Raw genomic sequence first — 13,295 nt, 5'->3', positions numbered from 1 at the left:
CCCCTTTCCCCCTCCACCGGAGGGAGGGCAGCTCCCCCAGGAGGCATGTGACCTGCTTCAGGAGGGACGGTCAGAGAGAGGTCTTCCATCTTCTGCTACTTTCAGATTCCTTCTGCTTAAAATATGCACTACGCTAAGGTACCCTGTTTGGGGGTAACATGTCCTGAACCCCATCACAAGCAACTTGCAATTTTTTTACATATTCCTTTCATAGCACTCAATTTGACTCATGAAGGACTATCTTTCCTTCAAGTTTTTTAAAAATTTTGATGTGGACCATTTTAAATCTTTATTGAATTTCTTACAATATTGCTTTTTTAAAAAAAAAAAATTTATGTTTTTGGTCCTTTGGCCGTGAGGCACATGGGATCCAGCTCCCCAGCCAAGGATTAAACCCACACCCTCTGCATTGGAAGGCAGTCTTAAACACTGGACCTCCAGGGAAATTCCATGAAAGATTACCTTTATTGAAAGAAATATCTTCCCCAAGCTGAGGGTGTGTCCATGACACAGCGAACGGCCTTTAACAAACGTATTTCCCAGTTGCAAAGGAGGGACCTCCAGTCCTGCAGAAATGCACAGCGTTTACCTTCTTGTTTTATTTTCCTCTTCTGCCCAGCGCCTCTATAAAGCAGCAGGAGAAGATGCGAAGCACCAGTACACAATGACCCTGGGCCTGCCCGAGTTTGTCCGAGCAAAATCAAATGCGGCCAATCTGAGTGACGTAAGCCTTTCCCGTCGCTGAGGTGGAGATGATCTCCAAGGCCGTCTCTGTCGGGGATGGGACCCTGTCAGTGACCCTGCTGGCATTCTCAGAAAGTTTCAACCATGTATCTGGTCAACATGCATGTTAAACATACCTTTGCCCAGATGTGTTGATATGTATGTGTCAGCCCACTTCCAGGAGGGTGCTGATGAGATTTTCTTTGCCAAATCGAAAGCTTTTGCTTGTCAGAAATCCGTTCTGCAACACCACACTACAAATGAAGTGGGTAGCCTTTGTTCATGGAGTCATGTAATTTTTTCTTAAGAAGATCTACATGTATTCCTACCGTAGGCAAAATACAAGGAGTCTTGGAGGAATATCCGTGCTCAAGGCTACAAGTTGACAATAGACGCTCTGCCCTTCCAGGCGGCTCGAGTCTCTGGAGACATAGCCAGTGATGTGAGTTGAATGATACGACCTTCCATTCTGCCTAATTTCTGTTAACTTCATGTAAAACAATGTCTACGGCTGATTTCCCTGAATTAAAGCAGATCTTTTGCCATGTGAGACAGGATGTCACCCGCGGAATATATTAGTTATGAATGAGATTCTTTGATGGAGAGAGGGAAAGAAAGGCCCTGGTAATCAGAAGCTAAATGCAGGCACAGATCTCCAGCAGAAAGGAGATTACAATGTATTTCTAATTGTAGCATTGAGGCAGCCATCCCCCTGTAAAGTGTGAACTGTCTGTTTTCTAACTCTACCCAGAATTAAAAAGAGAATTTGCAGTAGAAATTGTAACCTGGCTGTAGCACAGTCCCCTCTTGACTCTCTGTAGCTTCCCGCGTCGGCAGTAGGGTTTGCAGCTGTGTTTCAGCCACTCGACTCAGAGCGTCCATAGCTTTGGGACATGAAGGTGACTTTCTCTTTCTCACAAACAAATCGCAGAAAATGTAGACTTCAAATAAATGGATCCTGTCTTTTGGGTTTGATGTTTTGCCAAGTGTGAGGGGATAAAGCACAAGTTTCTCTTTCACCCTTTTTGATAAATTCCTTTTGGCCATAGAACTCATAAGGGGAGCGGGCCCTTGCTTTGGTTCTAAGGATCTGGTTTTAATTAGATGGGAGGAAGGGAGCACTGTTTTAATTGTTTCTCCCCCGGGGCGGGGGAAACTGGCTCTCAGGCCAGCCTCACTGTGCCATTTCTTATAATCATCCCCGTCTCGTGTAAGAACAGGTGATTTTCTTAGTGACCGCAAGGAAGAGGCACAGATAGAACATCAGTGGGCCAAACACCGGCCCCTGACTGCCTGGTTCCCCTTCCAGTTTCTCTACAGACATGACTTTGTGAAGGAGCGAGGACGGCTGATCGGGGTCCAGAGTGTGGGTGACGACCCCCGGCTCCAGCACTGTCAGCGGATGGGCCAGCTGCAGAGCGAGCTTCAGTACAGGAGGCAGGCGGCGGGCAGCAGAGCGCAGTGCCGCCTGCCCATGGACATGGTGCCACTGGTCCACGCCAGGAAGGCCCAGGCCCTGGCCAGCGACCTTGACTATAGGACACGGTGCCACGCATTCACGGCGCTGCCCGAGGACCTGACGATGGCCTGGGCCAGAAAGGCGCATGCCCTGCAGAGTGAGGTAGGGGGTCTGTGGGTCATACATCAGTCCCTGATCTTCTCCCTCCCACCAGGCCTGGTGTACATCTCTGCCTCTTCCTTAGCCTTTCAGATCCCTTCATCACCCCTCGCCCCTCATCAATGACTTGCTTGGTCTGTATCATCTAGGTTGGAATTCTTCGGTCAACAAATATTTATCGAGCCCCTACTATGTCACAGGCATCCCTCAAGGCCCTGGGAATATAACAGTCAGCAAAAGAGTCCGAAAGTTCCTGTTGTCAGGGAGCTTCCAGTCTGTGGGAAGGAGATACAGCAGGAGTGAGCCGTGTGGTGTGTCAGATGGAGACAGACAGAGCAGAGAAGCGGGGGTGTGTGTCAAAGTGTGAGAGTGTTAGCTCAGTCACATCTGACTCTGCGATCGCATGGACTGTGGCCCACCAGGCTCCTCTGTCCATGGGAATTCTCCAGCCAAGAATACTGGAGTGGGTTACCATGCCCTTCTCCAGGGCATCTTCCCGACTCAGGGATCAAACCTGGGTCTCCCCAGTGGCAGGCAGATTTCCTTACCATCTGAGCTAGCAGGGAAGGCCAGGCAAGCATATGTGTGCATCGTAAAAAAATGGGGGACAGGATCATTCTCATCCTCTGTCACCCCCTTCTCCTCCTGCCTTCAGTCTTTCCCAGCATCAGGGTCTTTTCCAGTGAGTCAGCTCTTCCCATCAGGTGGCTAAAGTATTGGAGCTTCACCTTCAGCATCAGTCTTTCCAATGAATATTCAGGGTTGTTTTCCTTTAGGATTGACTGACTTGATCTCCTCGCGGTCCAAGGAGGATGAGATGGTTAGTGGCATTGCCAATTCAGTGGATATGAATTTTGAACAAACTCTGGGGGATAGTCAAGTACAGGGACAGGGATAAGAATAGCACTGGTGTGCTGCAGTACATGGGATCGCAGAGTCGGACACGACTTAGCGACTGAACAACAATAAAAGCAGGGTCACTCTCGCTGCAGAGGTGACACTTCAGCAAAGACCCTGGGCGGCAGCAGCCTCAGCATATCTGGGACTGGACTGAAGCAAGTGCTTGAGTGCATGAGTGAGGAGGATGTCCCAGGGGATGGGACGGGGGTCCGAGAAAGAGACCCAGGGCCTGACTGTGTGCGCTGGGCTGTCCGTGAGGCGAGGTGAAGGGTTGTGCCCAGAGTTGCCATTCCCTGACTGCTCACCAGTATGGCACCCTTGCTCCAGCACTTCGGGGTGAGGACCTTGCTCCTCCTGTTGCACAGATGTGGTCATGCAGGAGGGGCCGAGGCAGGCCTGGCTCCAGAACCCACACTGTCAACCATGCCACCCTCCTGGAGCCGGGGAGTCACGCTTCCTATGAAGCAGATGTGGATCCTGAGGCCCAGAGAGGGGACGTCCTGGCCCACATGGGGGCATTAAGTCCTACCCTTAGTGGACATCTCCTGACTCAGCGCCTCTGAAGTCAGTTCCAGGCCACTCCAAGTCTCGGCTCCCTCAGAAGGGCCAGGGTAGTGATGAAAATGTGGTCGCGGTCAGCGCTTCCAGGCCACATGCCCATGGCAGGCTCTGCACCATGTTTGCTTATGTGTATCATCTCCCCCAGCCCCACAGCTCCCCCGGGAAGAAGGTGCTCTCATGAGACGGTAGTTACATGAACCCTTAACATCCATATTGGGGTTTCCAAACTTGGGCACCTTTGACACTTGGGGCTGGATGCTTTGTTGTGTGGGCCAGTCTTGTGCATTGCAGCATCCCTGGCCTCCACCCTCAAGATGCCATTAGCACCCCCCTCAATGTGACAATCAAACACATCTCCATATATTGCCAAATGCCCCCGGGGGGACAAAACTGTGCCCAACTGAGAACTCTGTTCTCAGTGGAGGACTGTCTGTATGATGCACTGCGCTGAGCACAGACAGTGCATGGTCCATAGGAACATGCCAGAGGGTGTAAGCTGTTAGGATTGTGTTTTCCACCAAGCCTTCTGATTCTGGGGGCCTTCAGGGCAGTGACTGCTCCAAGTTTAGTTATATGGCACAGGCAGAGTGTTGAAAATACCCAGTTGATGATTAATTATGACAGCAATGATGCAATGATTTAATGAATGCCACAATCATCTAATTATGCATCAAGATTTGCTGGGACTGTTGTACTGAGTGGGCACCAGCCAGGGGAGAGTGGGGCAGGGCGTGTGTTTGCTGAAGCCCAGCCCAGGACCCACTTAGAAAGCCTTCTACTTACTAGCAGGCCACCCTGCGGTCCCTAAGAAGAGGCTCTTAGTTTCACTCAGAGTGTAGCCCAGGACACTTCCGTCGGTGGCCTCTTCCGGGGAGGAAATAAACCTCCTGGGACAGGACAGGCCACTGTGGGAAGATTGGGGGCCCGGCTAGAAGCCCAGCTTCGCCCGTCAGCAGCCACTTGGCTTTCTAGGCCTTCATGTTTCTAGTGGAAAAGCAAAGATGTTTGATTTATTGGTGATCTCAGATTTCAGGATTCATAGATAAATGTTTTTTTAAATGCTGACATCATCATAGTATCAGACTGTTTTACTAAGTAAGGAAAAAGACCAAAAACCAACTCTTACCTCAAGCTACCAATTATATCACCGTTACTTCTGAAAAGAAAGGATATTTTAACACACACACACACACACACACTCAAATAAGAACAACAAAAAAGGAGTGTCCTTCCCAAGAAACGCTTGTTGGCAGTCATAGACTTACACTTTACCAAATGCGATATGTTTTGTACTGAGAATTTATTGCCTGATTTAAGAATGACCATGTTGGGCTTCATGAGTTGTTTTGAAACTTCAGGTTTGTTAAACTGGGCGGTCTTGGGCTCCAAGATCCTGTGAACAGCAGTTCCTCAGAATGTCCATCTGGTTTGGAGGCGTGTTTTCTTGCAGTCATCACTGAAAATCCAATTCCATGTAGTTATGTTCTAGCGAAAAGGAAACAAAGGCTCACTGTGAGCTCACGGAGTTCAGCCGAGTTCAGGGCAGGAACAGTAGCTCCCATAGCCATCCGTCGTCCTCCTGACCTCGCCCATCCAGGCCAGAAAGCAAGCTGGGCGTCTCTGTGCTCACCCTGGGCAGGAGGGTCCTCAAGGCTGTGATTGCTGAAGTCTTGGGAAAGTCATACTTCCCTTGGGGATGCATCCGAGACACGTGCTCCGCCCAGGCTGTGCTCCACCACCAGGGGTGCTAGTTCGGTCACCTCTTCAGTTTAGTTCAGTCGCTCAGTCGTGTCCTACTCTTTGCGACCCCATGAATCACAGCACGCCAGGCCTCCGTGTCCACCACCAACTCCCTGCTGCTGCTGCTAAGTCACTTCAGTCGTGTCCGACTCTGTGTGACCCCATAGACGGAAGCCCACCAGGCTCCCCCGTCCCTGGGATTCTCCAGGCAAGAACACTGGAGTGGGTTGCCATTTCCTTCTCCAATGTGTGAAAGTGGAAAGTGAAAAGTGAAAGTGAAGTCACTCAGTCGTGTCCGACCCTTAGCGACCCCACGGACTGCAGCCTACCAGGCTCCTCCATCCATGGGATTTTCTAGGCAATAGTACTGGAGTGGCTTGCCATTGCCACCAACTCCCTAGTCCTTTCCAAATCTGCCACTCCACGCTCCCCTCCCTGATCTCACATAAGGGCTGCAGGAGGGACAGTCAAGGGGACATAAAGGCCCCAGCCTTTATGGCTGCATGGCCTCCGGAGACTCCTTAAGCTTCCCCGGCTTCCGTTTCCCCATCAGAAATAACAGCAACGACAGTAACAATACCTAAGAAACAGAATGCTTATCCCGGGCTAGGCATTTATTTAATATTTTGCACAAACGATCTCATGTAGTATCTAGGTAGGTACTGTAAATACTCCCATTTTTACAGATGCGGTAACTAACGCACCTATAAATCTTCAGGAACTTGGTCAGGGTCATAAGCTGCCGGGGAAATGACTTGCTCAAGACCATACTGCTAGTTAAGAAGCAAAGCCGGGCTCTGGGCTCCTGACCCCGGGGTTAGCGCTCTCTGGCTCCCCCTGGTGGCTAGGTTAGGAATCGGACTCCAGGCGCTCTGGCTCTTGAGGGTTCTCTTAAGGACCACCTGCACAGGATCCCAGAGGACAGCAGCTGGTGACTTTTCTGAGGATCTGAGCAAGCATTTAACCCGCCCCCCCCCAGATTGTTCTGTAGTTGGGAATGAGAGATCGTCCTTTGAGAATGGCGCCAGGACGGAATGAGGTAGTGAAAGCGAAGTTGCTCAGTCGTGTCCGACCCATGGACTGTAGCCTGCCAGGCTTCTTCGTCCGTGGAATTTTCCAGGCAAGAGTACTGGAGTGGGTTGCCATTTCCTTCTCCAGGGGATCTTCCCGATCCAGGGATCGAACTCGGGTCTCCCGCATTGCAAGTAGACGCTTTACGGTCTGAGCCACCAGGGAAGCCCCAAACGAGTCCGAAGCAAGCCACACCCTTTGCAAGATAGTTGTTAGAGTGATTCTTATTATTAATATGACAAATATACCCCTTCCCCTGGCCACCTCCTGGGTGCACCTCCTGGTTATGTAATTCCTGTTAGAGCTCAAGGGGTGGAAGCTACAGCTTGTGCATCTCCAGAATGAGGGGGGCGGAATACCACGTGTGACTCTGAAGGTGGCATCCAGGCCTTCATATGTACAAGGGGAAGTAGTGAGGCTGCCACTTGGGGAAGCGAGGTACAGCTGGGCAGCCTGAGAAGATCTCTGATTATCTTAGAGTCCTTCTTGGAAACCATCTTTGGGCCAATTCTCCCCGACTACCCTCCTTGCTCCTCCCGCCCTCTTTTATGGTGAGGTCTCCGGCAGGCATGTTGTTTTTAGGGTCCGCGTGAATAGTCAAAGCGGGGCTGGGAGCAGAAATATCAATAGACAATCCATTTATAAGAGAGTCGGAGGCGCAGTCAGATCTTTGGGGAACCTGCGCCTTGCCTTCTGACTCACCTGCGCTCGCACTGTTCAGCTCAACAAAAGGCAAGTTGAAAGCATGCGCCCCCACTTCATCTCACTTATGAAAGGAGCAAGGCCCGGCTGTGAAGAGGCCCTGTAGGATTATTCTCTCTAACTTAGAAATTTATCCAATTTTCTCTGTTCTTTATCAGAGTGGAAGGCAAAAGCTTTGCTGGTGTAGACTGAAAGATCGCGGTATAAAAAGCAATTTCACTGACATGGGGTTTTGAAATGTGCTCCCAAACCCGAGTGATGTCCCCCTTCACCAGTTGGAAAGCAGAGTGGAATTTGCACAGGGGCCTTAACCAGCAGACAGTAGATCAGAAACGGACCCTCTTTGAGGCCAGCTGTGAGGAGCACTGTGATTCCTGAAATGAAAGAAAACTAAAAAGGCCGAAAGGCTGATTTCAGGAGTGGGTATTTTGCGTTACCGCATAGCTTGTATCTAAATTAGAGAAATGCCAGTAACTTCGTTTAGTTCCAAATTTCACGTTTCCTTAGAGAATCCTTTTACTTCCTTTAAAAATGCCTAATTTCCATATGGGGAGGAAGAAAAGCTTTTTCAGAGACTGTCTCGATGTCGGTAATGGTGGGCAGATCAAGGAATGGTAATAAGATTACACATTTCAGGAGATTCCTAATCAGGCCATTGTCTTAAAACCCCTTACTATTTTCTTCCTGGAATTGATGCTGTAGTTCTGATCTTCCGAGTCCTTAAGAGGAGGAAAATGGATGAAGTTTAAGCCCATTGTGCAATGTAGGCAGATCCTGAGTAACCATAGGAGGAGGGGTAAACTGAGGCACAGAAATATTAAGGCGGTTTACACACCATTCCCAGTTGTAGCCAGGTTTGTTGCAGTTTTGAGAGTCCTGCAAAGAACTCCCCCTCCCCCATCACCGCAAAGAAAAAAACAAATCTAACACACGAGTGTCTTTTACCCCTCAGGACTCTCAGGTGTTTTCATGAGAACAGAAGGCTTGTCATGACCTTCGGGTATCACAGAGAGAAACTGAGTCACATTTTGGTACAGTGATTTGCCCTGAGTCACAGCAGGTTTGATCCAGAGCTCAAAGCCCTTTGATCCGCTGAAAGTGTGTAAAACGTTTCTGTTTAGGCAGGCGGTCAGTCGCCTCACTGCCAGAATGAAACCAAATAATCAAGGCTGACGTGTGGGCTGGGGTGTATACCTCAGATCATTCTTAAAGGATCATTCCCATAGGTCACAACCTTCTGCTTGGAATCCAGCCAGTTTGCATGTGGGACCTGCCTGTATCTTAGGCATGATCCGTTACTTAATTCTAGGCGGAATGCACAAACTTAAATAGTTTGCCTTGGTAACATGCAGAACTCACCCAAATGAAGATATTGAAATGTTGTGATGAAGCATTTTTATGGATGCCCCAAGGGTTTGCAACCCTTTCCTGATATAAGCCAGAATTTTTTCTTCCCGCAGTTGCGCTACAAGTCGGACCTGATGGGCATGAAGGGGACAGGATGGCTGGCGCTGAGTTCCCCACAGATAGAAAGTGCAAAGAAAGCTGGAGAACTCATCAGTGAGGTATCATTAACCTGACTGTACCGCAAACGCAGCCTGGCCTTTATCTCCTCCTGACGAGGGAACCTGCAATGGACTGGAGAGCCTGGGAGGGCCCCATGGCACTGGACTCCCGATATCTTTCTGGGGCTGAACAAGATTTGGCTCCCAGTGAATTCACTTGGTGGGGAGTTAAAGGCTTGTTCCAATCAGGCAGTGAAAGAGGGGTGATGCATTAGATGATGACCACCAAATGTTTATGTACAATTATGCTCTAACCTGACCCATTGTTTTCATGGAGGTAAGGAGAGGGTTTGCCACCTGTCTCCTGAGTTTGCTCAGTTCAATGTCCTAGGTTACCTGACTTCAAAGGGCGTTAAACATTGCCCAGAGATAGTTACATTAACTGAACTCCCCATCATGTTGATGACCCAGAGATTCTTGCCCTGGGAACTAACTCCTTGAGAGCACGGCGCTGCCTTCTTTAGTTCCTTAATAACAGAGCCTACTTGAATAGGGTCTGGGCAGGGCCGACTTAAGGCTGAATCCTTCCATCTACTGAATTCCTTTTCTTGTGATGAGCTTTGGCATTTTGCAGCCTCTCTTTTCAAGAATGTAAATACCTGTAAAATGGTCCTTATCACAGAGGCAGCTTCAATCTCTTCTGTATGCTGGTGGGGTGTCCACAAAGAAGAGAGATTTCTTTCCCAAGCATGTCATGGGTATCTGGTACTGAGTAGGTAGGGTGAAGCTGCACTCAGAAAAATGCATGCTGTTTGATTGTTTCTTGAGAATCTTGGTCTTTCTCTTACAGACCAAATACCGTGAAAAACCAGACACCATCAAGTTTACCATAGTGGTTGACTCTCCGGACCTAGTTCATGCCAAGAACAGCTACATGCATTGCAACGAGGTGGGTGTTTTCTGCTCACTCATCCCAGGCTTAATAGTGGGTAGTGCTGCACAGTGGTCAGTGCTCAAGATGTAAGTGCAAACCTTCTGTCTCTTACCTGGGCAATCTTGGGTCAGTTTTCTAATGTCTTCTAGCCACGGTTCCCTTGTTTGAAAGAAAGATAATGATAGCAACCATTTCATAAGATGGAGTGAATTAAATGAGGATGAAGTAAATAAAACTTCATGATGCTTTCAGCAAGTATTTAGAATATAGTAAGTCCTCAGTAAATGTCCCTAGTTTGACTCATAATCACCACAGTAGTAATACTATTATTGACGGACCCTTACCAAACACTAGGTCATATATATCTTAATTGTCCATAGATGATAATGGAATTAAATCTTAACATAAGCCAATTAGAAAAAAAAAGCAGCTATATAAAGAACTCCTTTCTACTGTATAATTTAGCCCCATTTCCTCTCTCCTGTATTAATTTTGAAGAATAGGAAATTACATATTTTCTTCTCTGAAATCCTCCAGGGATTGGATTTTTGCACACTGACAAAACTGCCCCGTGCTCACAGTCCAAGTGCGGTACTGACCAGTTCATGTTTGCAAAACGCAAACTGAATTTGGGAAAGGGTTGGAATGTTAAATATTATATTTCCTCTTTAAAGCTGGATGAGACTCAACCACCTCCTAAAATTATTTGCAGTCCTTAGATCACTGACCTAAAAATAGCCATTAAGGGAAAGCTTGAGTTCTAAAATTGTGTCTTCTTGGGACACAGGGTGAACTATGAAAACTTTAAATTTCTTAAGAGTTATTAAGGTGTTTAAGGTTTTTTAGCTGCTATGTCTTTTTGTTATTTTTATTAATGTTTAGTAACGAAGGCATTGAGGCATCTTATTACTAGTAAAAATCTTGAGCAAATGCCTGATCACAAAGATCCTCTGAAATGTCCACCCATCTTTTACTGTTTGTGAAACACAGGTACAGCAACCCAGGATGAGGAAATGTTTGTGACCCTTTTGGAGCAAAACTTGATGAATATTTTAAATACTTAAAACCAGCTCCCCACCACCTGACCCTGGCCACTTGGGCACCTCTCTTCCTGGGTGGCATCTGGAGGGATGCTCTCCAAGTGCAAGATGGCTTCTTCTTCACCCTGGGGTGGGAGGGGCAGGAAAGGGCATCAGCCCCCTCTTCACCTTTGACTGCAGCAAGTGCGGTTTCCCATTTACTGTGAGCCTTCTTCCCTGCAGCGCCTGTACAGGTCGGGGGATGCTGAATCCCGACACAGGTACACCCTGGTGCCCGACCACCCCGATTTCACCAGAGCCCGCCTCAACGCCCTGCATCTGAGTGACGTAAGTGAACCGGCCGTTCATGTGGTGTGTGCCCATTTCTGCAATGTGATCTGTGCCCAAGTGGGATTTTTTTTTTAAAAAAAGAATTCCTAGGAAGGGAGCTGGGAACAGAAAGCACCCTAGACTGAGAGTAGGATAAATGTAAAACTTTGAGCCACTTTTCTCACTGGGCCTCAGTCTCCCCGGCTGCAAAATGGGGATGGAGCTGTGCTAGCTGACTCCTGTGGTTCTGCCAGCTCTAGCATCCCAGTGTTGGGCGTGGCTCCAAAGACCTCAGTCAGGTGCTGGGCTCCAGTCAGAGGAGTGGTGCCCTGGCCCCACAGGTGTAGACACCTGCTCTGCTTGTTCCCCAGACTCCTCTCCTTAGCCATTCAGAGCCTTGTAAGTGTGGAGACGGAGTGGCGCTTTCTCTGCTTTCTGCAGGTTAGAAAGATGCTGCAATTGTAGTCCATGGGATCCAAACACAGTCCGCTCCTTTGTGCCTGAGGCTGTGGCCCCCAACACGTCTGTTCCCTTGGATGTGTGCCCTTTGCAAGCATCTCCAAGATGCTGTTTCCTCAGCCCGGGCTTGTTGTTGGCAGGGGTCGGAGGCCCCTGGTCGTAATAGAATAGGCGGCCGCTCTGCCGGCAAAGCTGTGATCCTGGGATAACAGGTACCGAGGCGGCAGAATCAAAAGACGCTGTCAGATCAGAATAACACAGGCTGAGTGTGTCGGCCTGGGGCCGCGCGGGGCCTCCCAGAGTCCGGCCATTCTTCCCGCCCTGGCCCGGCCATTGTGTCCTGGGGCTCCGTGCAGATCAACAGCTGCTGCTGCTCACCCCAGAGGTAGCCGCCTCGCAGGGGTCGGCAAGAGGCGCCTTCTAGTTAGCGTGTGTATTAGTTTGTTGCGTTTGTAAAGCCCTGTGGGATCCCACGCGGTGAATGTGCTGATGCTTTGTAAATATGAGTTATTATGACCATTTGAAGCTTTTGAGGGATGCGCGGGCGATAATTTTAGAACAGCAGCTCTGGTGGGCTGACCTCCATCTGGGGAAGCAGAACCTCCCCCTCAGCAGAACTCGGACAAAACATCCATCTCATTAATGCTTCAAGGATAGGGGAAGGCTAGGCCTCCATGTGAGGAGCTCCTGGAGGCCCATCACCCTGGACACTGGGATAGAAGTGCCAGTCCTTCAGGGGCCCAACTTAAGGAGGACAGCCACCCCGGGCTGGTGGCAGAGGCATCCTTTCCACAAGGGGTGCCAGTCTGCAGAGTCCCAGAGCTGAAATTAGCCGCCAGGGCATGCAGGTATGGAGGACTCATGAACCTCTTTTGAAAGAGCACTTCTTCGGGGGCGTGTAGGATACGCACAATTGGATCAAGTGCTCTGTGAGGAAGATGTGGAGGGAAAGTGACCTTCCTGGGCAAAGAAAGCCATTGAGATGTGTAAGGCAGCCGAAATAACTAAAAATCAAATGACTCTAATGTGTGAGGATGAGGGCAAAGCTGTGCCCACTGTGATAAAGAAGAGGAACGCCCAGGGTTCCAAATCAAAGAGCCTGCGGAATCTAAAGACTCCCAGTGGCAAGGCAAAAGCCTCAACAGAATAAAAAAAAAGAAAACTCAGGGAGGAAGCAATGACAATCAAGCAAATAGTATACAGGGAGAAGTGGGGTGGGGAGACGGGGAGCCAGCGCCTCGGGCAGAACCCCAACTTGGACCTGCCCTTGAGTTGACTCCCATGTGGTGCAGTGGTAAAGAATCTGCCTCCTAATGCAGGAGACGCGGGTGGCTTCAATCCCTGGGTTGGGACGATCCCCTGGAGGAGGAAATGGCAACCCACTCTAGTATTCTTGCCTGGAGAATCCCATGGACAAAGGAGCCTGGTGGGCTACAGTCCATTGGGTGGCAAAGAGGCGGACAGGACTGAACACATGTACATACTTACGCTTGAGTTGACCCCCAGTTACAGAGACTCAGAGGCTGGGGTGCCTTGACACCAAAGTAGGGTGACCTTGGGGTTTGATGCTGTGAAAAGATTGGTGTCATTTCCTAGCCCAGATCTGGTGGAGAATCTTATTAGGAAGGCGCTGACAGATCCTTTTCCAGGGAATGATAAGGGTTTTGACTCTCCTTCCTAGTCCAGTATTTGTAGGACCATCGAAACAAGGAAATGCAATGCTAGAGGGGCCG

The 13,295-nt window shown here is 49.2% G+C and overlaps 1 protein-coding gene across 7 annotated transcripts in view; it reads left to right on the top strand.

Moving 5' to 3' along the window:
• Nucleotides 1-13,295, top strand: part of NRAP (nebulin related anchoring protein) — a 76,767-nt gene that overhangs the window by 57,924 nt on the left and 5,548 nt on the right. For 6 of the 7 annotated variants that reach the window (XM_055424618.2, XM_055424616.2, XM_055424619.2 and 3 more), the window contains 6 exons: nt 620-724; nt 1,058-1,165; nt 2,033-2,344; nt 8,776-8,880; nt 9,671-9,769; nt 11,017-11,121. In XM_055424618.2, the coding sequence (XP_055280593.2) occupies nt 620-724; nt 1,058-1,165; nt 2,033-2,344; nt 8,776-8,880; nt 9,671-9,769; nt 11,017-11,121 (834 nt within the window). The remainder of the gene's footprint in view (nt 1-619; nt 725-1,057; nt 1,166-2,032; nt 2,345-8,775; nt 8,881-9,670; nt 9,770-11,016; nt 11,122-13,295) is intronic. The other variant, XM_055424620.2, reaches the window with a different exon arrangement.

Source organism: Moschus berezovskii, chromosome 12 (genome assembly GCF_049115385.1).
Source record: "Moschus berezovskii isolate FMDL1 chromosome 12, NW_MosBer_1.0, whole genome shotgun sequence".
Taxonomy (NCBI): Eukaryota; Metazoa; Chordata; class Mammalia; order Artiodactyla; family Moschidae; genus Moschus; species Moschus berezovskii.
The sequence above is the reverse complement of the archived record's forward strand: the minus strand, read 5'-3'. Positions and strand labels throughout refer to the sequence as shown.